Source organism: Lepeophtheirus salmonis, chromosome 13 (genome assembly GCF_016086655.4).
Source record: "Lepeophtheirus salmonis chromosome 13, UVic_Lsal_1.4, whole genome shotgun sequence".
Lineage (NCBI taxonomy): Eukaryota > Metazoa > Arthropoda > Copepoda > Siphonostomatoida > Caligidae > Lepeophtheirus > Lepeophtheirus salmonis.
In genome coordinates this window covers 26909266-26934666 of record NC_052143.2, presented here as the reverse complement: position 1 = coordinate 26934666, position 25401 = coordinate 26909266, and the positions used below count along the sequence as shown (strand labels likewise).

General features: G+C 29.0%; 1 protein-coding gene and 1 long non-coding RNA gene across 4 annotated transcripts in view; one reads left to right on the top strand and one right to left on the bottom strand.

The window, feature by feature from the left end:
- The first annotated feature begins 1291 nt into the window (after positions 1-1291).
- Positions 1292-16685, top strand: LOC121128169 (uncharacterized). 3 transcript variants are annotated; one of them, XR_011783296.1, is made up of 10 exons: positions 1292-1465; positions 1523-1689; positions 1738-1832; positions 1888-2185; positions 2417-2517; positions 2580-2662; positions 2733-3114; positions 3178-3318; positions 3379-3623; positions 3695-3862. It is a non-coding gene; the product is annotated as an uncharacterized lncRNA (long non-coding RNA). The 3 variants fall into 3 exon arrangements; XR_011783298.1 differs by lacking the exon at positions 3695-3862 and adding an exon at positions 16331-16685 and having other exon boundaries at positions 1325-1465; positions 2733-3121; XR_011783297.1 differs by lacking the exon at positions 3695-3862 and adding an exon at positions 15387-15799 and having other exon boundaries at positions 1325-1465.
- LOC121128168 (uncharacterized) overlaps positions 13936-25401 on the bottom strand; it is a 152136-nt gene continuing 140670 nt past the window's right edge. Inside the window, exon 2 of the mRNA XM_071892940.1 lies at positions 13936-17596. Coding sequence (XP_071749041.1) covers positions 16940-17449 — 510 coding nt within the window. The 5' untranslated portion in view covers positions 17450-17596 and the 3' untranslated portion in view covers positions 13936-16939. The remainder of the gene's footprint in view (positions 17597-25401) is intronic.

The window sequence follows — 25401 nt, the reverse complement described above, 5'->3', positions numbered from 1 at the left end:
TTCCTATTTATATCTACTATTAATTATTATATAATATTATAGTAGATGTTTCTCCACTAATAAAAACGCCTTATCAGAGTATTTATTTCAAAAACAGACAGATATACACCTTAGACATAAAATAAAAGCTGTTTAGAATTTTAAGTTACGTACCGTAGTATGTATTTCATTCGGGTCAGACCAGATTCCTAAGCTCTGGAGGGCAAGTTTATTTTTTCTCAAATAAGTTGATTTTTTTTCATAAAATAAGATTGATTCCCCGTGTCTCAAAGTTTGTTAAGGTATGGTAGTAGATTCGAAAATGCAGCAAATAAATGAAAAATAAAATAAAAATAAAAAAGGGAGAATGTACATATATTAAATACGAATATAAATAGGAAGAGTTTGTCTTAGTATGTATTAATAAAATAATTCGAAATTAAATATATAATTCGAGTATTTCCTTGTGTATAAGAAAATAATCGAATAAATAAGAAGATCTAATATGTATTAACGCTATAATTACTAATTTAGTGAAATAAATTGTGGTATTGAGAGGAGCCATTAAAAGTAATTTAATTATAGCGGTGGGTTTCATCTCCTTTTAGGGACCAGCAGTACCCAAAATAGACCTAAATTTTAACGTATAAATAGGGGTTTGTGAAGGTGGTGTAAATATATCGGGCAATACATTTCTGGAATGAAATGTGGTAGAAATTGTTTTTATATTTTTGAAATTTAATATTTTCTGGTCGAAGTTTTGTACATTCGACATTTTGTCTCTCGATGTTTTGACCAACTAATAAATCTTCTTATTATTATTTTTTTAATATAAAACATTATTTTCTTTAACACACATATTGGTAAAAAAGTAGGTAATAATTATTACTAATGACTATATAGAGCCTGATAGATTGAAATTTAAATACATCATACAAGTCATATTAGAAAAAAAACAAAAACGAAATAACTCCTGGATTTTTTTTTCCTCCCCCAAGGCATGTAAGATATTAATCATAATTTAAACTCCAGTACAAAAGTACTCTCTATCTCAATAATGAATATTTAAACAATGGATAGTTTATTTCCCTCTCTTCTCCCTCCCTCCACATAAAGCTGATTCTTTTAATTATTATTCAAAAGAAGAAAAACAACACAATAGAAGAAGAACACTGAATAATAATTAATAATAAAAAAAGAATTTTGAATATTTGTCACAGGATTAACGTAGGAGTGCGCGTTCACGCGTTTCTTCTTCAAATTATTCCGGTATTTTTAAACAGTTTAACTCGACTCTGTGGCATTTATTTCTGTAAACATTAAAACGAAACCCCTTGAAAAGTGTCTCTATCTTCATGTCTTTGTCAGCTCCTGGAGACGTCAAGAAAAGCCAGTCCCTCTCCTTTACTGTTACTTCGTAGCCTTTCTTAACCCTTTCCTCGAACATGCCCCGTATCTACGATAACTCCTGGCAACCAATGAAGAGGTGAGAGGACGTTTCCACTTTCTCTTTACAGAAACTACATTTTATTTCTTCTTCCAGGGTGTGTTTGAAACTATTTAAAATACGTTTGGCATTATTCATAATAGAGTCGTCAAGAGCGCCGTGACTATGAAGTAGCCGTTTCTTCATCAATTCCCTGGGGTGATTATGCCTTAAACTCCTTACTACTACAATTTTAACTGATCTGGGGGGAACATTTCCAAAGGGTAAGAGACAAGTAATGTTGGGTTCACAACAGCTTTGCTTATCTTTAGAGGTCTGCCAAAGGTTCAAGACGTGAGCTCTTACCAGGGAATTGTATAGGTGAGAGTTGGTTTTCGGTGTTGTCTCAGTTGTCCGAAAGAGCTAAGTCCGTCAGACTTGAGTAGTTTGTCTTTATTTAATAATCTATTGTTGTAATTTAGGGGCTCGTGTGAACCAAGTAACGGAAGAACTATTGTGAACATGGAGTTTCAAGGGGAGGTCAGTCTTTGCCAAAATTGTCCACTGATTTGGTAACTTTGCATAACTCCCGTGGAACTTTGTGGAGTCGTCCATTTAGATGGTAGCCCAACTGCCCGTAGAAATATTTTTTTAATTTTAAGTGCCCAGAAGTCCTCACCAAGAATCAACCTATTGAACCAAGAAAAATTCAATGATTTCCAACTTGCTTCGGGATTTAAGCAGCCTAGTCCCCAGTCTCTAATGGGAGCCTCTAACCGGGTTTGCGACATATACGCCCTATTTTTATTCCATAGGAAATCCGGTCGAATCTTGTACATTTTTTGCAAATATCCTCTCTGAAAGGAGTGTACTTTATAAGGTTGATTCATTTTGGGATCATTATGGAGTTCCATATTTTAACTTTATCTAAAAGATTCAGGCGAATTGATACATATAAGTTTTTTAAGTTGTCTAGTTTTGACAAAATTAATGACTCAATTATTTTTATAGCTCCCTCAGGTTGGGATGTTTCAATGTTGACAACCAGGAGCAAAGACGAAGTGAAGAACTTGAGATGTGTAAATTTTGCCATAAGAGCTAACTCATCGGACGTAAGGACCACTGTTTTTTCGAGATTAACTTTGAGTCCAGAGTTTTTATTAAATCTTTCCAGTGTGAGAAATACTCCTTTAATCGAGCTTGTTAAGATCTCCGTAGAACCCTCTATGATAGTTATGAGGTCATCGGCATACCAGAGTGATTTATAAACATTATCAACATATTGAAAGCCCTTAATTTTTCTATTTCTCCTTATTTCTCGGTGAAGACATCTAACAGCAATTAAGAATAGAGATGGGGATAGACTATCCCCTTGTGCTAAGGAAACTGGACATATGTCCCCCTATTTATACTATACTAGGAACACTCTTGAGAATAGTGGCTATCATTCTTACAAACTTGTGTGGAAAATATACTTCGAACAATTCCCGAAGAATGAATCGGCGGGAGACAGTATCAAAAGCTTTCTCGAAATCTATCAGACAAACTAGAAAACTTTCGCCTGCCATCTTAATTTCATTGATCATATCTTGGACTGTAAATGTGATGCCTTCAGAAAATCTATTTTTCTTAAAGCCTTTCCGTTCCTGTGGAGTCATATGTGGGAGGATCTTCATTAGCCTCTTGTTTAACATTCCTGTCGAAATTTTGTAAGATGTATTCAGAAGTGTGATTGGCCTTTTCAATATCAAGAGTATCTTTTCCTCTCTTAGGGATCAATACTAGAGTCCCTGTACTCATGAACTTAGGTATCGATTCAGAATCAAAGATTTCCTTGTAAGCTCCCTGAAGGATTGGGACAACAACTGATACAAATGTTTTATAGAACTCAAAAGGGGGATCCGATATCCCAGGTGATTTTTTGGTTTTATTATATATCCTGATATATTCTATAATTTCATATCGATTTATAGGTTCATCTATTGGAGAAAACTCAATCTTATCCTCTACTCGTCCAAGTCTGGCCTCCCTCGAATATAGCTGAACCACCTTGAAGAGTTTTCGAGACGCTAGCTATGACAAAATTTACACAAAGCCTGACTCGTGCAGTTCCCACACAGGTATAACTACAGTATGTTAGCCTTTTCAAGGAAGTCATTTGTTTTGAATTGAAGACATTCTCGATGCGAGCTATACTATTGAGTATTGTGGCACCCCAGTAAGTTATTTATACTTTTTCAATACTAATACTTTTCATGTTTACGAAAAACTTCCATCCTTTAATTACAGCAGATTAGGAACAAAAGCAATTTCTACCACGTTGCGTTAAAAAAAACCAAATGTATCCTGAATGTAAAATATAACACTTAGAAGGAAATATATCCAATAACCTTAATTTATTGCGTTATTGAGTAAAAATAATCCTAATATATGAAATATAGTCCTATTATTTAACAATTCTGAAAGATAAACTGAACATTACTTTATATTGAGTACGGTGGACCGGAGAAAGTTGAAACATATTTTATTGAATTACTTTGAGATACTTCAAATTAGACAGACCAAAGTTTTACATAACAGACATACATTTATATATTAATAGCCAAAAGAGTTAAAATCGATTTGTGATACGGAATTTTTGGTGTAATCTTCATTTGAATTTAAATTTCATAGTCCACCTTACGATCAAGTCATCAAACTGACTTTAAGGTCTCGTCGCTAACTCTTATCGTTTTTTAGATAATTTTTTTTTCATAGTTGAGTAGCTGAGATCAAATAGGAAAAAAAAATGTTTTATGTCTTGAGAGACCCTAATGTACACTGTATTACTTCTCGAAATACATTTCACAATTTTATAGTATACAATTTTTTGACCATAAGACTTTCACTTTATTAGTGTAAGTAGATATTACATAATTTCTTCTCAACATTTTATTTATCCTCTTTCTGAAATGTCATTTTATCATAGCTCAAAATAATCATTTGTCTTCTATTACATTATATTATTGTGGAATTAGCTTATTTACCGTAAGTAACGATTGTTCGTTTGAATCACTGGGTAGACATGTCACGAAATAAGAAACAATGCAAGTTTTTTGGTCATAACTCTAATTAATATTCATTATATTTATTCATAAATATGAATAATAATATAACAATACCTATTTTATTTGTGATATACTAAGTGGTAGCCATTCTTGGTTAAATAGATTAGATGAAGTAGAAACTTGGAAGATATTAACTTTCCTAGATTCCCAACTTGACATCGACAACCGTACAATATGATAACGTATTGGTCTACTTTTAACATTTAAATGTACTTCATGCTGATTTTTAAACCAGGAATCATGTTACTAGAAGAATTTATTGAAATACAATGTAACAAAAAACATAAGATGCATTTCAGAAAGAGATATCGGGAATTTCGGCTTCATTTTTTTTGTAGCATATTATACTTAATGGGATATTTCAAGAGAGATACTAATATTTTTTCCATCTAAATAGTGGCTAGGGGTTTTTAGCATGGTGGTATATCTTCTTACGAAAAAACAAAATCGATTACAATTAATTGAATGTGGAGAATTGATATTAAATCTCACTAATTTTGAGTCAAATGTTAACGAATTGTTATGAGAGCACCAAACTCACTCTGCTTACTAATGATTAATCATTGTTTTTTAAAGAACCTTATTAAAGACAGAACCACTTGAGCAAACTGTCAAAAACATAAAAAAAATACCACGAGGTCTATAGGATAAAACTTTAAAAACCTCTTATTTAAATTAACGCAGTCAATTATTATAATAAAAATTTAAGAAAATTATTGGAATAGGTGACATTTGTCTGAATTAAAATGCTCATCAGTTTAATGAGCGTTTCTCTTAAACATTCTTTAGTCAGGGTACCTTTCAAAAGTGCATAAAATCTCAAGACACACTGTGTAAGATGATTAAAAATGACACTGGATAGCCTTAATGCAAATGTCCTGTTTATTTAGACGTGACAGTAATGAACTGAGCATAATACAAACTTTTAATAATGATATCTTTAAACTTTAAAAACACAAACTTACAAAGTGCAACACAAACTTGATTAACCACCCAAGGAATACAATTTCACAAGAACCCAACAACAAGATCAAAAGAATTCAAATAAAGTACATGAAGTAGGCTAAGGTTACATTTCATAGTCAATCATGTCCAGTTCTTGCAAAGATTTTCTTTTAGGAAGACGATCTATGATTTCGTTGCTTGATCCCTTCTCTTCGGGAAATCTAATAATGTATTTTTGCGGTTAAATGATAAACTAATATGATGCACACTGTCGTCACACTGACCCTGCTGGACAATTACCATAACATAGTATTGACTCTTGGTACTAGCGTCAGATTTTACAATTAATTAATTATAAATTTATTAATATTGTTTTTTCGGCCATTAAAGACGAAAATTAACATTAAAATTTTCCATCCCAATAGATATAGTCTTTCAAGCTTTCTAAAATTTAAAGTTTAAGTGAAATGACTATAAATGATAAAAATAAAAGGTAATAACAATTGATAAAAATATTCCACCTATTAAAAGATAAATTATGTTATCCTGAATACAGTTCCTACAAAATGTTTCTTATTGTACAAAAATCAAATAAATTTTTTTATATTTTTTGGAAGATGATAGTTTTTTAAATTGCTTTAAATTATAACTTTAACTTGAAAATAAACCGTATATTAGATACAAACACCATTGCTGTCAAAGAAAATTTCGATTTTGATAATTGATTTTAGTTTAACTTTTAATTTTCCTGAAACATATTTAAATAAGTAATGTAAAATTGCATGAAAATGTTCTGAAATTACATATAATTAAAATGATCATTTGGCTAATTGTAATCCTATATAATTAAAATAATTTATTGTTGTGTGTGTGTGAAGTATGTCTCACTTAGAAAAACATTGATAAAAATGCATTTATTTCAAAAACTGAGACGGATACAAACTGTAGACATGGAGAAAGGTTGCTCAAAATTTTGAGTTATCTAAGTACGGCTATGTTTAATTCTGATCACACCAGATTACTGGGCTCTAGAGAGCAAGTTTGATTTTTCACTAATAAGTTGATTTTTTTCATAAAATAAGATCGATTCCATGTATCTCAAAGTTTTTTTAAAGGTATGGGTTGTAGATTCGAAAATTTATAAAAAAAAATTGAAATAAACGAATTATTGTACTTACAGAAAAAGGGAGAAAATATATTAAATACGAATTATAAAAGAGAATTAGGCAAAGGATGATCAGGTTAGTCTTATTATTTATTTTCAATTTTCATTATGGTTGAAGTAAGGAACATGGAAAACTAGCAATGACAATAAATAAAACATTTGAAAAAATTGCTTTATATTTACCAAAATCAGTATTTTCAAATGGTCAATTATGTGTTGCATTTTCAAGAGTGTCATAAGGGGGTGTAGGGGTTAATTATATTTATATCAAATGGACAGAAAACAAAAAAAAAATAATACAAGGAGGTTTTACAATAGAAATTTACCTATTACATAATTATAGTTTATAGAATACAGTTTAACTTTAGAATTTCAACATAAACAATATAAATATTAATAACATCTTTTTAATTGGCTATCTTTAAGATAGTGTGTTTGTGCTAGTAGGTAATTAATGTCAATATTTTAGAGGGAGGAAGATTAACCCAATTTTACATATGTTTCATATAAAATATATTTTATAACTATTTATTTATTATCTAATTTCCTTATTTATATTTAATTGCGGAACTTTTCTCGTAACCCGTTTTATTACTTATTTATTAAATATTGCATAAGAAAATTAAAGGTTAAAATGAAAAAAAAAAAAAAAAAAGCTAAAACTAAAGAATAATATAAGGTTTATTCTTTAGGTTTAGCTATTCATAATTTAAAGTAGTTGAAAAAAATATTAGCATCCAATTATAGTTTACCATATTTTGTATGATTAAACACATTTTGTAGGAACTGTATTAGAGACAAATTAATAAATATTGTATCTTTCAAATGTTGGAATTGGTTTTACTTTCAGTTTTATTTTATATTTTCTTTCACTTCAAAATATGGCTCTAATTCGAAATTATACACTAACACGTCTTGATAAAAAAGCTCTAAAGAACAAACCTTTTGTGATTTAAAGTTTTAATGGTCATTTTTGTAATCTACGGTTTAAATTGCAATAACATTAGTGGGTGCAAGCTGGTGGACATTCCAAGGCCTTAATATTGTTGCATAGTGTTGTTGTTAGTGGTTTTAAGATATTTTTAAAAACAACTATATTTATACTAAGTTAAATTTATCTAAATTATAATTTAAGCCTCATTGGAACATTCATACATTGGTTTATTTAGGCACTGGCATTTTTTCCTAACTTTTAAAGCAATACATAATTAATCCAAATTAACTTACTTTATCATTCATATTCAACATTCATCCTGTATGTATATAATTCATATGGAGTAGATTTTAATTGATAATTGTATCTATTAGTAATAATTACTTAATTTCAATTACGCATGAACATTGAACATGAAAAATAACGAACAAGACTTAAAAACATTTTCATCTACCGGGTGTAGAAAAAGTACTGAGACCTTCCTCTAAGTCGTCATTAAAATTAGCACATTAGCAAAGTAGTCCTTTTTCATGATCCTCTATGATAATGGTTGACGGAGATCTTCAGGGTATCAATATTTGGGTGGCAGACTTTGCAGGCCTTCTTTTCAATTTGCCACAAAATGGAGTAATCCAGAGGATTTCAGATCTGTACTCTGAGGGGGCCGAAGGTTCTTGGACCAGAAATTCATGCTACTACCTATCCACTCTTTTACAATATTAGCAATACGAGCTGGAGCTTTGATTGGAGGCATTTTCTCTCCAGTAGATGCCACAACCTCCAACATTATCACAGAGGCCGGATGTTTGGTCTTGGTGACTTTCCTGATGCTGCTGTTAGCCAAGTCGAAGCTAACCAGCCTATGATTTTACTTGTTGTGAACGGGGTCAAGGGTAAAGATCTTTTCATCAAAGAAAAAAAATACGCGTTTGCTGTTGTGCTTCAGGACATTCAAGAGTTATTAACATTGCTGAAGACTGAGTCCTTTTTAACGTTGGGACAGCAGTGACCTCTCAATTCTTCTAAGTGACCTTCCTCTAGCCTTTCAGACGGACTGGCCCACATTAGACCGATACACTTTCTTCTCCTGCGTATTCTAACATCTTCATCGTTGTGTTTGACCTTAAAGGGCTTCATGATGTCTTCAGGCTTCACTTTGGTGGGTTTCCACTATTGGGCTGGTCCTTATGGTTGTTCCCATCAGCCAAACAATTTGTGACTCGATAGACTGGCCTTGCTGACGTTCAAGGCTTTCATGATATCTGAAGCGGTCCTCCTGGCGCAGATCAAATTACGTATGATAACTCTTCTTGTCTCCATCGCGACTTATACATAATTTTTGTTTACAACATGTACATCAATCAAAGGCATAGGATCTAAGCTATTCAAAAATAATCGGAACTTAAATATTTCATCAACAACACCTACTTATAACTGTAGTCTTGGAATGTCTCACTATTTTTTCTACACCCGATAAATTAATAAAATAATAAAAGAAAATTTAAAATTGAGATTAGAACAGGTGCTAAAAATGTTATTTAAATTAATTTTACTACAAAAGATTATAATTATGTCTTATAATGTAACAAACATCAGAAACAATATAGATCTACTTAACAGATCAAATAATAAAATTATTTACAGATCCAATGACAGATAATTAACGAACAGCTCTATTTTATATTTGTATATTATAGAGTTTTTGTGTGCGTTTTTTATGGGTGCCCTGACTGTTGGGCCTAGGAGACTGAAACTTTGGGCGGGGACCTCTTTAGAAACTGGTCAAGCTAAGACGGGATGACAGTTTTTAGGTGTTGGGGGGGAAGATAATGTAAGGGGCGGGGGACTTATTTATCCTAAAAAAAAAAAAAATGTTTTTTGGAGATAAGGGGCTGAGTTAAAGTCAAAAGGTGACTGGCATCTCAAAAACAACTATACGAATAAGAAAGTTTTCAAATGTATTCCAAATCAAAAAAGTTGTGTACAAAAAAAAATCGTTGAAAATTGTAGTTTCGTTTTCTTCAGGTGCGAAAAAAAAAAGAATCGTTACATGCCAATTTTCAATTCTTATAAAGAAATGCCACAAAACGATGCATTTCACACATAAACTTATAATATTTGCAAAAACAAACCAATTATTGAGGGTTTATTTTTTGAAAACATTATTCTCCACAATTATTTTGGATTTGCAATAAAGAATAAGTTATTGGTAAGATTGTGTTCCTCGTTACAATACCAATAAATACTATTAACATACTTTCTTTTTTTTACAAAATTAGTGCAAAGCAGTTTTTGCAATTTTCTTTGCGAATTACGATCTGGCATTTTTTTAACAAAAATGAAAGATAGACTTATCATCTAGACAAATTTTTGATGCTTGAATATAGTCATGTTATTTGAAGTTTATAAAAAAAATTCCCTGAAATTAATAATAATGCGTGTCATATAATGTACAGGTGCTATATTATAATGTCTTTAAGAAAACTTTAACACTCCCCGAGCCACGCCGGGTAACCTTTCGCTGGATTTGCATTTAATAATAACAAATCAAACGATATTGATGTTTGTATAATTTTTCACAAATTTGTTATTAATACTTTGTAATGTTATCTATTTATTATACATCCATAAGCGATTTCACTCTTTTATAACATACCTACTTCAATGAAATAAGATATACAATTTAAAATTTGTTTTAATAATATAGTAATTATAATAGCATTTTATTTGGAAATTGTACAAAAACGAATTTAAATATTGGAAATATACTATACTTTAAACAATTTATAAACCAAAATCTATCGCAAATATATTTAATATGCCATTGTGGTATAGTTATTCGATCAATATTGTTCTTTAAAAAATCTATGACTTTAAATAGTATATACTAAAGGACTCAAGGGAAAAAGCAGACAGACAAAAAAACTACACCAATAAGAAAATATTAGGGAAGGAAATAAGAATTCTGAAAATATAATTAATAAGATGTGTTGAGCTAGGGATAACTTTAGTCTCTAGAGTGCTAGTGGCAATAATTTACTTACTCACGCTCGTTACTAAACCTCATTAAATACACCCAAAACGCCTGAATACGACTACATTGTTATTTCTTACACCAAAAATATGTATATGGGGCATATTAAAGAGCACTTTGCAATGCATCCTTTACATACGCTCGATACTACATGTAGAACACATGCAATATTTCATGAACACGACTACATTGTCAGCTTTTAGATCAAAAATATGAGATACCTCAGACAGCACAATATACCCTGTATACACTCCATGCTACACACACGACTGCAATATTTCATCAATACAACCACATTGTTATTTTTTTAGATGGGAAATGTTTATATAAATATGGTACAAAGGAGTTGGCTCTATATACATTCTGTGTACACCATCAATGTTTCCTGCAAAATGCCTGCAAGACTTCATTGATATGACCAAAATGTTATTTTTAGATCAAAAATGCCTTATTTTCATTCAAACATTCATACAGAGAAGCTTACTTTTATTAATATAGATAAGAATAGGAGTTTCTCTAATCAGACTTTATACAAATGTCATGCTATCTAATAATACATATCTAATAATAGTAGTTTTATAATATTTACATTAGGTCAAATAATGACGTTATTAAAGAGATATATAATAATTTTATATTGAATAATTTATATATTGTCATCACTAGAGATGTGCAGATTACATATGTTTTCTTTTTTTAAATCAGGGATGATATTTCTTGTAATCGAATGATGACTTTTTGGTTCTTAAGACGGAGCATTTAAAAATATTTCTATAATAATTTATTATCTCCGCCAACTATATTTGAACTGAGGTTTTGTTTTCAATTCGTTTTTTTCTTTTTATAATCAGAATACGCAAAACATGGCTGATTGATTTTTATGAAAATTTGTAGGTTGGTTATACATAGTGTTGTGTCAGTCCTCATTTTTTGGTCCATCAGAGTTTTAGTAGCGGTCCTATAATTCCTTCGGGCTGCCTGTACTATAACTGATTTAAAATAAGAAGGCATAAACTTTGGTGTCGTTATCAAGGACCAAACTTTATATGTTTTAGTCCTGATTTGCATACTGAACTGGACGCACTGCCATCTTTGGTCCTAAATAACGACAGACCCAACGCTAGCGATATATGATAAGATTTACATTTGTTGTAGAGTTATAATTGTAACTTTTTGTTGTACTGAGAGTAGGATTGAAGATCAACATCGGAGTAATTCTTGCCAATATTCTTGTTTATTTCCTTCTCCCTTGTAGCAGCTGATTTTAGGAGATCTCTTCGACTACATTCCTCTAATTTTCTGGGTTACCATTTTAATTTTTGGGTTTTTTAACGTCTGTATAAAAACACAATTTTCATTATTAATAGGAACTCTTCTTTTTAGTTGATTAAAGGAAGTCTCAGTATGAACAATTATTATATCGATATCATTTTGTATTATCAATATCCAAAAAAAGTCACCCATATTGTTGCTTGAGAAGTTTTGGTTCTTCTTGGTTGTATAGGCTGTAATGGTCATCCTGATGCTGTAGGGTTGGAGACTCTCTAAATACTCGTGAGAGTAAATTAAAAAAAGTATTTGTTAACAGCCTTGAAAGGCGACATATCTACTTAAAAATAAATATAGAGCTCCTTACTTGCTATTACGTTTGAGTTTTCAAAATAAGGAGAAATATTGAATAATATCACTAATATCTTTCAGATTACTAGTATAATGTAATAGTTATAATTGATAATAAATAGTAGTTCAATTATCTTATAAAAACTGGATTTATAAAGATGGTGTTAATAAATAATGTTCTTTTCCCCCTCCCCCATTTCAAATCCTTATACCTAGTATGCTAATTATTAGCATTTAGGGAATATTAGAAACCAAAAATTAACATGGTAACTCTGATAATTTGGTGAATGTTTTTGGCGGAGTGGAGCTCAGCTTTCATTACATTTTAAATGCTTTAACAAGGGGGAGAAGGAAGTAAATAAATTCTACTCGTAGTCCAACAAGGAGTTACAATTATAACTCCACAATCTCTTGAACTGAATGTGCGTAGAATTTACACAAGATTACTAAATTAGATGGAGTAAATATAATACTATAAGGCTTACTTATACTTAATCTTTGCTACTCCATCTAACCAATCAAAGGAGCATTAAAAAACAACTCTGCAACAAATTGTCAGTGTAAGTCTCCTTTTTTTATGAGCACACGCATATGTTAAATCCGGTATTGTAAATATGAATGGTGTGTTGTATTTAATACAAAAATAAATTTACTTCTCAGGAATTAAATAATTATATCTTAGGGAAAGAAAATCCATTCTTTAGATTTCCAACCCTAAAAGAGTGGGCCATCTTCACTGCTTCTTCATCCGAAAAGAGAAACAAACTCTACACATTATGTGTAAAAGATTAATGGGTAATCTGATCTTGGTATAGCGCCGTATGTCAACCATAGAAAAAAAAACAAAAAAAACATACAGGAATTAATTTGTTTCTGGGCTTGATTTCGGTAGAGGGAGAGTATTGAAGACCTCTAAACAACTATGTACACATTTTTGGAGCCCCCTTGAGACAGGGCAAATATCATTTTTTTGCAGCATATAGCATTCTTTGAACTTTGTGAATGAAGGTTTTTACCTTCAAACCATCCTTCTATATGGAAAATGGGATAGTGAGCCAATCTTCGCGAATCAGTTCTGGCTATAATTCATTTTTAATTTAGACTCGACCATCCTTACGACGGGAGTAACTTTGGAGCATTAATAAAACAGATGAGAGGATATCATAGTTTCATTCTTGCAGAAGGAACACAGTTTAGTGATGAAAAGTGGGGGTATTTTTTTAGATGGTCAGCTTTTTTTGGAATTGGAATCTGAAAAATGAATCAGCAGTTTTCATTATTGTTTTACACTTGAGTATTGAAATTCTTTCACTATTACAATACTCCATTATATTCAAAACTTGATTGAATATTCGTGTGTGCCCATAAAAGATGAAGAGTAAACTTGAGGGTTTGTTGCGGAATTATAATTTTAAGTCATTGTAAGATTTCGAGTTGAATTGGGAATCGACATTGCAGTAATTCTTGTCAATATCCTTGTTGATTTCCTTCACCCTCTCTTCCCCCTCCTCCCTTGTCACAGCTGATTGTATTTGGTCTAATGAAGCGTCATAACAGTAAAGCTGCTCTCCTCCAAAACATTCTTTAAATTGTCAGGGTTACTAGGTGATATTCATTGTTTTTTTTGACATGCCTAAAATCCACACGATTTTCATCACTATCCATGACTAAGGGAAGGTGTATTTTTTCATCTCTTAAGATTTTCGTTTCATTTTAAAAGAATTACTCAAAGGGATATTTTATTTATTGTAATAAATATATTTACAGAAAAAAATACATGGCTAACGAGAAAATACATGTCTAATCAAGTTTGTTAATTTGATAATACATTACATATTTATCTTATAAACCTATACATAATTACTTTTTTTTATTAAAACGGATACTGTAACTATACATATATATCTACTTAAAAAAAGAAACAAAAGCCACAAATAATTAGTACATTTATAAAATGTAGAGTACACATAACAACCACGACAAAAAACTGATAAAAATCGAAGAAAAAAGTGACTTTAATAAAAATTACAACAAGCGTAATTAACCCATTGTAATCCCACACTTTATGCATTAAACACATATGTAAGATATAATATGTTTTGTACAAGTTGCAATTTTGTACAGATTTTAACTTGTATGAACAAATTGAACAAGTTGCAATAAAGAAATGTAAATAAATGATTTACAATACTTGGCATGAGGATAATGCAATAATTGAACCTATTTATAAATGATGAAATTTTGACTATTACATACCATTGATTGAAATATAAGTATTATGTGGCACATTATAAAGTTCAATTGTCAGGGGTTATATTATTCATAAATGAGTAATAACCATGCAGTTTTAATGGATCAAATAAAATTATAGTATCAATTAATAGTTCGTAATTAGAATGCCTCATGTTATAAATTAATAATGAATTTTAAGACAAAGAAATTGCAGTTTGTACAATTTGCAACCGAAAATGAAAGGATTAATTAAAATAATAAATTTACAGTGCTTATGCCGAAAATAATGCAATAATTGAATATTTCATGTATGCCAATAAATTAATAGTGTCATTTTTGACTATTAATATACAAATTAAATGACTAAAATATAAGGATTATGTGGCACATTATAATGTTCAACTAACCATCTTTTATATTATTATAAATCCATAATAACCATGTAGTATAAAATGTGTCAAAATGGAAAAGTCGAATAAATTAAAAGTTTATTATGAGAATGACCAATGTTGTTATTAAATATTGTACTTGAGGACAAATAAATTGCAACTTATACAATTTGCTATACAAGCTTCTACATGTACAGACATTGCAAATTGTACACAATATGTATATTTTAATTAAGATATCTTGGAAGTAGTAGTAAAAAGGAGGGGGGGGGGTACAGAATTTAACTATTTTAAATATTATTTTAATTGGGAAATTTAAGATTTAGATTAAAATAAAGTTGGTATATGTATTTAGGTATTTATATTAATACAACAATAAAGATTTAATTTATGCAAATAAAAGATATTTAAATATCTTTTGAAATATTTAAACATTTTTATACAAAATAATAGAATAACACAATCTCCTAAAAACATATTAATATATTTATTCAAATAATTAGATATATTTTTTGTTTAAATAATCGATATTAAACAATTTCAATTTAATTGCAGGTTTGTTCGTGATCATAATATGCTGTGTATGTTTTAAATTAATTCTTCATTTCGATCAAGGAATGAAATAATTATATGAGAACAAAAAATTATATTGTACTATAAAAATCTTTTTTTAATATTTTTATTTACTACACATTGCAAAATATTATGAAATTAATTAATTTTGTACATTTCTAAATTCATTTTGAGATTATTCATAAATAGTATCAATTCAATAACTTATTTTATGAATACAAATGACGTTAATTCTCAAGTATTATTTTTACAGAAAATTAATATATATTATAATATTTTCTAAAACAGTACAACAAAATTAAATATGTAACAAATATAGACACATTTACCAATTAATTAGCCCTTTTTTCGTATGTATCTGAGTATTTGAATAAAGGCATATTTTTGGACAAATATTTATGAATATTTATTTTTATTTTAGTATATCAAAATGTACGGTCAGATAACTTTCTAAAATTAGATACAATACTTTACAATGAACTTTAGGTAATTATTTATATGTACACTAGAAACTAAATACTGATATTATATAATTAGTATCTTGGACAGTAAAATACAATAATAGTGTTATTTTGATGGATAGTATGTCTTATAAAAAATAAACCGCTATTTTAGAAATTCCGAATTCAATTCTCAGGCGATTTTTTTTTTTGGTCATTGGTATATATATCGAAAATATTTGCATTATATGTTTGTTTCTGAAGGATGGAAAGGTAAAATTACTTGGTATGCTCTGCAATTTTTTCATATAAAAAAGGAAAAAATCAATTGTTAGGAAAATTATTAACGAACTTTATACAGATTGTTTATTATTCAAAATTAAGCATTTTGTGATTAATCTTTTATAAGTGTTTATTAAAGTTTCTCATAAATTGACTTTTATATATATATTCTTTCTTTCCATTTTTTTGTTTCTTTTGCAACAGTAGAAAATCACGGAGCACACCAAAATCCGTCATACCTTTTTACGAGTCAAAAGAAAACAAACAAGACCGAATAGCTGATATTGTTAACATACGTTGTGAACATGTCTACATACATAATAAAAATACTATTTTGTGAATCGAATGAGAATTGAATTTGAGATAAGAAAGTAACGGTGAAGTACATATAAATAAAATAAAGATTTCAATTCTATATTCAGATTGTAAAATAATGCAAATTTGTACATTTAGAAAAGTGGGATTTTAAATTCAAATGTATCGTTATTTGACATGATGAAACATGAAATTGTCATTTGTATGTAATCAATAATAAAAATAAACAGTTTAGCAAATTAAATTGAATTGAATTTTTGTAATAACTTAATATACTTGACTTTAAAGGGGAGGGATTAAAATGCAACTCGGAATGCATATGGTTGTACATATGTACATTTGAATTATTTGTCTTAAAAACTAAACAATGAGGATTCAATTGTACGACATTTTTGTCGAATAAATGAAACAATAGCAATTGATTCATTTTAAAGGACTCATCTCATTTAACACATTTTTGTTTTGAGATGATTTTCCTTTTTTTTCTGTCTTCTCGAATTACTGAAGCACAGTGGGATCAGTCTTTTCAATGCTCAACATCAAATTACAAAAAGGGCAATTAATATTTTCACATCCGCATTGCATCGTAGAGTTATTTGGAGCATTGACAACATTCACAGTCACTGGACCAGTCAATCCACAGTCATTAGATGCATACATAGTATTATATTCGAGATGACCAGAACGAATGATGTCAGAGCTTGCTCCTCGACTTTGAAAGATGGAATCCCCACTTGAAGAATTCAGATTTTTATTTCCTGAAGAGGGTTTTTGTTTTTTGGAATGCGATTTGGATCTGCGAGACTTGGAGGAGGAGGAAGATGATGTTGACTTTAGAGAAGATGACTTTCCACTCCCTTTATGATCGGGTGTGGAATTCACTTCTTCCAAAGAAAGAGTTTGAATGTCGTCCAAAGGATCTTTGGGGGATGCAGGACTGTTTGGAAGTGGTGAAGAAGGGCTTGAGGAGACAGTGTTTGAATTGGAACCTCCTCCTGAAGAGGGCATTGTGCTTAAATGAGTTTTTCCAGATTCTTCATGAGCATCTCCATTCTTCCTACTTTTTTTTCTTGGATCGCAGTGAGGACATGTTGTTGATAATATGTGTGTTGTATATATAATGTTAGATAGATCTCTTTAGTGCGAATGACTTGCCTATAAAAAATAACAATATAATTTATTAACTTTTATAACACCCTATTAATTCATTCTAACACCAAATTAATTATAATTTATTAATATTGTCAAACCAATATGTCTTTAATTGCAACACTCAGTATTATCCATTTTTTTAAAGTAAAATCTCATATATTTTCATTGCTTCAATATCAATTTTAATCTTAAAAACGATTATTTTTGCTATCATGTCCCTAAAAATTGTTTTTTTTTATTACCATACATATATTATTTAAACTTTTTAGTGGAAATGGGAACTCATCAAGCTAAAGCGCCATAAAAATAAATCAAATTTGCATTATTTTTATAGGTTTTGTCTGAACTGTAAAAGAGAAAAAAAATAGGCATTGATATGATCTGATAATTTTTTTTATTTATTCGTAAATATATAGTGTTTTTTTATACAAAGGTTTATTCAATAATGTTAGTTTGGAAAGAGATGATTTCACTAAAAAAGTAAACATTAGTTGTATATTTTTTTAAGTTCCTTCAATTGGTCAGATAGGGTTGTACTGATCAAGTATAAGTAAGCATTATAGTATTGCAAATACTCCCTTTGAACTTCATTATTGGTAATACATGAAAATCAACTCACTAATCTGACATATTATCATCTTCCCTTCTTTTTTTGATTACTAGTTTAGGTAATTATTGATCTTCTTTTTTTTTTGTTGAAATTTCCAGTAAAAGTTAAAAATTAGAAGTGATTATAATATATTGTGTAGCTCTTAGACTTTCCTTATTTGATATTCTACGAATTAATAATGACTTATTTCATTCAAATATTTGTAAAAATATACAGAAAAACTATTTAAAAAAGTTATTATAAAGGAGTTATCATAATTGAGAAAAAAACATGATGGATTAAAATATAATAATTGATAAATATTGTAAATAATTTTTTTTAAATATAGTTTTTCAAAAATAATATTTCATGTTAAGGTATATAACTTGATGTTCAACAGATCAAAATCATTAAAAACCTGTCTATGTCATTTTTTTATATGTTACAAGGAATAAAAAAACTACAAAATATATATTTTACTTCCTCGTAACTATTTTAAGAAGTTTTTTTTTTCAAGCATTTTATAAAAAAGCTGAATAATCGATTTATATTTATTTTCAGGCATTTTTATGTTTTTATCTATTTTATTTCATTTTTTGAAACACGTAATCCTTAAGGAAAAAATAATTTTCCAAAGAAAGATAATGAAATCATTTTTTTCCCCCTAGATAAACATAACTTATAACTTTAATTAATTGATCATAATGTAAGCGATAGATAAATGTACTTAATATACATGGTAAAATCCGAAAGTCTATGAGTTTATATGTACGTAAAAATTGTGAACTATTTTTCTTCCAACTTAATAAAAATTTGTCCATTTGTATATAACACATAGGCTGAATAGTCCCAGGCTTCACAAATAGATGATGCTTTTTTGAAATTTAACTCATTTTTATTTAGTACCAACCTTCAAAAAACAGCTGTCAAAGTTTCATGTTTCATTAGTTAGTGAGTTATTGTGTTACGTGTGACGCTACTTTTGATATTTCCGATGCAACAGATCAAAAAAATTTCGTGTTTTAATTTTACGCTGCTTTTGGATAACAAAAACCATTCCAGCTAAGCAATGACTTGAAAAATATTATAAGGACTCCCCTTTATATAGCGAATTAACAAAAAATAAAATAATTACTTTAAGAAAAAGGCAATTTTGAACGAAAAAAACAACGTGTTTTTTATGTTAAGCCCCTAATTTTTCTGTCTATGTGTTATGTTTTTAAGAAAATTAAAACCTGGTTTATTTATATATCGGTAACAATGCTTGTATAATTAATTTGATGGATTTATTTGATAAGTTCTTACTTTAAATATATGACTACTTGATTAAACCTTTAATGTTTTTTGTTGCACATTTACAACATGCAAAAAAATAAACGCATTTCAACGAAAATATGTCAAACTGCAACTTTTGTTGAATCTTCTATAACCCTGTTGGTAAGTGTGATTATAAATTAATATGATGTTGCAACAACAAACAAGCTAGATAAGTATTTAGTATTGAGAAGAAAAAAAATTCAAAAAAAAATTTCCTCAAATATTAGCCTTATGAAACATTTTTTATATGATATAACTATTTTCCAACCCAAAAAAATAGAAATGTATAAAGGTCAAATAGCCCTTTTTATTTTTGTATACCCATATTATAAATTGTATGACTCTCTACTTTCCAAGGACGCAAGGGGGAGGGCGCAAATGGATACAAAATACTGGTGGTGTAAAGTCCATGTTTTTGTCTGCCAAATAATTTAAAAAATCCAATAAATAGTGTTATTTATAATTTGCCTAATTTATACCAGAACAATAATTAAAAAACTCGAATATCAATAAAACCAAGTTTAAAATTTTGTTTAAAAAAGTTTAAGTTCGTCAGAATGACTCCTGAACGGATATTGTTTGCGGTGATTTAACCACAGATACGCCTGCTTTTAAGATGACCAAACAAGTTTAAATGTGAAAATGCCTAGATAAAAATTGCCAAAGTTTTGGTATGTTAAATAGTCAGTAAAAGTAAACAATTAACAGATTACTACGTAATAATCCTCTCGGCGTGTTGCTTAACCAAATTTATGATTAATAATTTTTTTTGTGATGTTTCTTTTAAAATTTTTTTTTTTATTATTTTTATATATTAAATAACTGTTTGCAGAAAAATGCCCTGGAGAAAATTACTCATGAAAGGTTGCCCTGGAGAAAATTGCCAGTTAGGAAAATTGCCTGGGAGAAAATTGGCTGTATTTTGTTAAAACTTAACGATGAATAATAACAAATTTAAGATTCGCTTAATATTATTTATTTACTATTTACATATGTATTTTTAAAAGATTTATAATATAATTTGCATCTATTTTAGATCTTTAAAAATGATTTAAAGAAATTTATTGTATTATTTTATGTAGGAATGTATTTGTTTGAACAAACTTATAATTACTAAATTTTTATTTTATTTACCATTTACTCACAGGATTATATGACAATATTTTCTAAATTGATATCAGTGAATGAAATTAACCAACAAGTACCATTTTGAAAAGATTTACCTTTACACATATATAAAATTAGAAAATATTTTAATAAAGAAAATAAATTAATACAAATATGATCATTGCTCCATCTTACTTTTTGGTATAGAATAAAAAAGACAAAAAAAAAAAAATATTTACGATGCACCATAAATTACTTAATTTGATAAAAAACATCAGAACTTTGTATGTAATCTTATGGATTGTCTTCACACAATACCACAAAATGTTATCAAAATAACTTTCAAGACGTGAAATTATAATAGTATACGATAAATCATTATCTCTTTTATTTCATACCAAGACAGAGATTCCCTTATGAGAAACAAAAAAACCTTTTATGATATTAGTAATGTACTCCAGCAAGCACAAAAATCTCAGAAACAGAAAGAAGAACTTACGTATTTATATATGTGTGCATATTATATAAATGATGATATTTCGTAGCTCATTACTAAATATTTCTATTCCATTTGTACAAATACATAAACAGCTGAAAAATAACAATAATGAAGTAACATCTCAAGAGATCCTCTTATGTTTGTGTTAGATTTTTTTAAAAGTAGTTATATCAATTATATGTATTTACATATTATGTGTAATTGGCTACAAATACTATAAAATAAATAATCCATAATGACCGTTTTATATCTATAATTAGTTATCTAAAACTTAGCATGAATACTACTGAATATCATATCAGGAATTGGCAAAAAAAAAAGGCAAAGTGATCCTTTTTGCAGAAACCACCGCCTTGAGTCTGTTGGGCAAGGCATAGTGGTAATCTTATAGAAATCTCTTATGTGAAGTGGGAATTGGCATATGACTAGATAGTTTTCTCCAAAATGTTATCCACGTATATACCTAATACTGTTAATTTTGTCCCATGGGCACAAAGATAAGGTGCACCTTACCGGAACGGCTGATGGTAACTTATATCATCAATGACCCGTGTTTTTTTTTTTTTGCATCCTACAGGATGATTCAGACCTTTTTTAATCAAAATTCGATCATTTTGTGAGGTTTTATAGAACCTCTATGGAAAAAGCTTTAGCATCACTAAAACATGTTAGGAGGTGGTTCAGACTTCAATAAAATGATAAATTTCTTCCATATCTTTAATTTTTTTCCTCTCGTATTTAGCAAATGCCCAATAAATGTTTTAAGCAAACTTTCCGGAGGAATTACCAAGAAATTTTTTAAATGAGATCTCTATATTTTTATGAGTCAAATATAAGTTTAATTTGTTTAATAGTCTCATTTCGTGTCACTTCCATTGTTGTTTTTGTATTTTTGCGATACAATAGAAACCAAATTATGCCCTTAAATATGTTTCAAAACTTTTAATAGACCTAGTCATATAGACTTGTTTAAAACTTAGTTTGTCTTCTTAATCATAAAATAAATGCTTAAATTTCACAATATTTAATATTTACTAACGGATCTTGAAAGCTTAGAAAGTATTTCCAACAATCTCACTCAACGAAAATTTCCTGGAGAAACCCTATAACATACTAATTTTTTTGCTAAAGTTATTCCTTATAATCATAGATGAAAATAATATAATTTGCCTACATGTTAAAAATAGAAAACAAAAATTAACATTGGTAGCCTGACTATTTGAAGAATGTTTGGGGGAAGTGTAGCATTAAATTATTTGCCAGCAGCTGTGGTAGGAAAGAAACCCCAGTCCATATCCATTATCTAGTAATGATATAGGCAGGAATTACTCTGATGTGAATATTCAATTCGACTCCGAGTTCAACAAGTACTTACAATTACAATATTCTCAAATCATGAATGTAATTTGAGCTAAAAATATTCAAAAAATCAAATTTTTACATAAAAATTATGGAGTTGTCAAAGAAAAAGGGAATACTCGGTATATAAAGAAATTAAGCTCTTGGCTAAGGATGAAAGTCTTGGGCATGTTAAAAAAAGAAACCAAAAACAAATGTTTAGGGAAGAAAATAATGAGATATAGAAACTGCATAAATACAAAATATTTATTATATATAATTTCTTGCTTTTTTTAAATTTCTTTATAAATTAGTAATAATAACAATTAAATTTGCACCTAACACAATGTTTCATTTTTAAAAGTTAATACATGAATATACGGTAAAGCACAAATTGATTGACTTACATATCTTTAAAGAAAAGTACTTTCTATGGACTAACCGACTTTTGAAAATATTTATGAATTTTTCCCCTATTCTATGCGTAGTTAAATAACATTTTGCTTTTTAAATGGATTAAATATTGGCAAATTATTCATTATTTTAATTAGTGGTGGAATGGTGCTTGTTAACACGAAATTCAGTTTTTGGCATCTAATTCAGATTGTAAATATGACATATTTTTTTTTTGTTAATCTCAAAATATTATATGTAACTTTTAGTACCAATTCAGTACCATAGTTAATGGTACTTTAATAATAATATACAATTGAGCCTTTGAATTTTTTGTATAAACTGGATCTATGCGTACGTTTATTTATATTACTTATTATCAATACTATAAATAATGGTGGATATCGATATTATGAAAACATAATTTAATTAAACACAATAAAATAAATTAAGTTTATTTTCTCTACTCATAACAATTTGAAAAAAGAAGTTGTTCCCTTGTCTGATTATTTAGATATACGTCTCAATATATTCCGCACTAACGTGCGTCGACTAATCCCCACTGATATTTTTTGAATATAAACACTCATATATCACAGTATAAATAATTAACAAATGAATTAATTATTAATGATAAACAAAATTTAACTTTTCATAAAAAGAAAAATAATAATAGGACAGTATACACTTAGAAATGTGTCACAAATCAGAAAGTGTAGTATAGAGAATTTTCACTGACGCCATAAATTGCATCATCGTTGAAGGAGACGCTATCTTTGTGGCTCAAAGTGTATGTTTTTACTACATAAAATGGACAAATTTCAAACATTGAAGAATGTTTATCAAATGGCTTTAAGAATAATGGAAGGCTCAATATCCGCATTATACACAGCTTGATGCCAATGATAAGCACTGATATTTGATACTAATCAAAGTAATATGTACTAAATATTACTAAAAATGTTTGCATTTGTACTTTTTCATTATCGATTAGGAACGAGAAAAATAAGATAAATACAAAAAATGTTTTATATTTTCCACTGTATTTGTTAATTTTTATCTACAATATAGAAATACGATTGCTTATCAATTTAATAACACATTTTCAATCGACTTTAGGATCTGATATATTATAAAACTAAGTAATAGAGGGATCCTTTTTTATAGAAAATAAGGTTCAAGTCCTTTTATTTGTTGGTCCTATTTTAACATCCCATAACTCACTTAATATTAATGAAAAAAAGTTTTTCATTGTCATAAAACTTGGTTGTTTAGGCCCTCAAAATAGCTGGTATCAACAATGATGACATCACTTGAAAATGATCTATTCACCCCACTCAAATGCAGAATAATAGTTGGTTATTCCAAGTTGTTGAAGCACGACTCTTTGACACATGCTAGAAAATAAATATGTGTCAACTTATCCACGTGACATCCAGGCCCACGGTCCTCCCTATTTTCTATTTTTAGTTTTGTTGTTACTTTTTTACTATTAAATAAATTTTAACCCGATTTATGAATTGACATTTATGTACAATAAAAAAATAAACAAAATGCATATAAATCCTAAAAAACTTAAACATTAGGTAATTAACTTTTATATATATGCAATATAAATTACTTATATTTTATATAGTAACTATAAAAAATGCAAGAAATTTAATTTACATTTGGGATGAATCAAATAATACATAAATTCATATCTATGGACATAATAAGGCGTTGTAAAGGTATGAGTGTATACAACAAACCCTTTTTGAACAGTTTTGTACTTTGTCTACCTAGTAGTGAATTATCGTGCGTTGAGTATGGAGGCTTCAAAGAAATAAATCTGTCATATTTAACTTTTTAATACCTGAAAGGGAAAAAGGCAAATTATATAAGCAAATTTTCTCGATAGGTTTCGACAGCTACCAAAAAAATTGCTTTGTATACGGGGTCGATACCCTTTTAGTTCGTGTTGCACAACAGTGGTTCCAGCGATTTTTAAAATTATTTTGTTAAAGCCCAATTATGCCCACTATGAACAACTGTGGACGTTTGAAGCTGGAAATAGAACAGAAGCGGCCAGCATTGGTGAATAGAAGACAACAAAACACATCTTTGATGACACACCAGAAGCTCTGGGAGCTTGGATGAGAAGTTATTATACATCCAAACTAAAGTCTGGACCTGGTGCCAAGTGACTACTACCTGTTACTACCTATGGCCAACTGGCGAAGGTGGTATAAATTTGGCCTTAATAGAGGCCTGTGAAAATTGGTTATCCAAGTTTTGTCCCAATAGGTACAAGAGCTTCTAACGAAAGGGCATTGTGAAGTTGGATTCGCATTGCCAACAAGTTATCGAACAGAAAAGAGTACACTTGTCTTAAATCGAATGATTGTAACACTTCTTATAAACCATCGAAATAAAGCAAAAAATACGAAATTACTTTTTTCCCTTTCTATATTATTATTTTGCTCATTTTATGGTGTAAATCCAATATTTATTAATTCACTTTTTTTTTTTTATATGAATTTTATTTTTAATGATCTGATTTTTATAAAGGAAAATTTGTGTGGG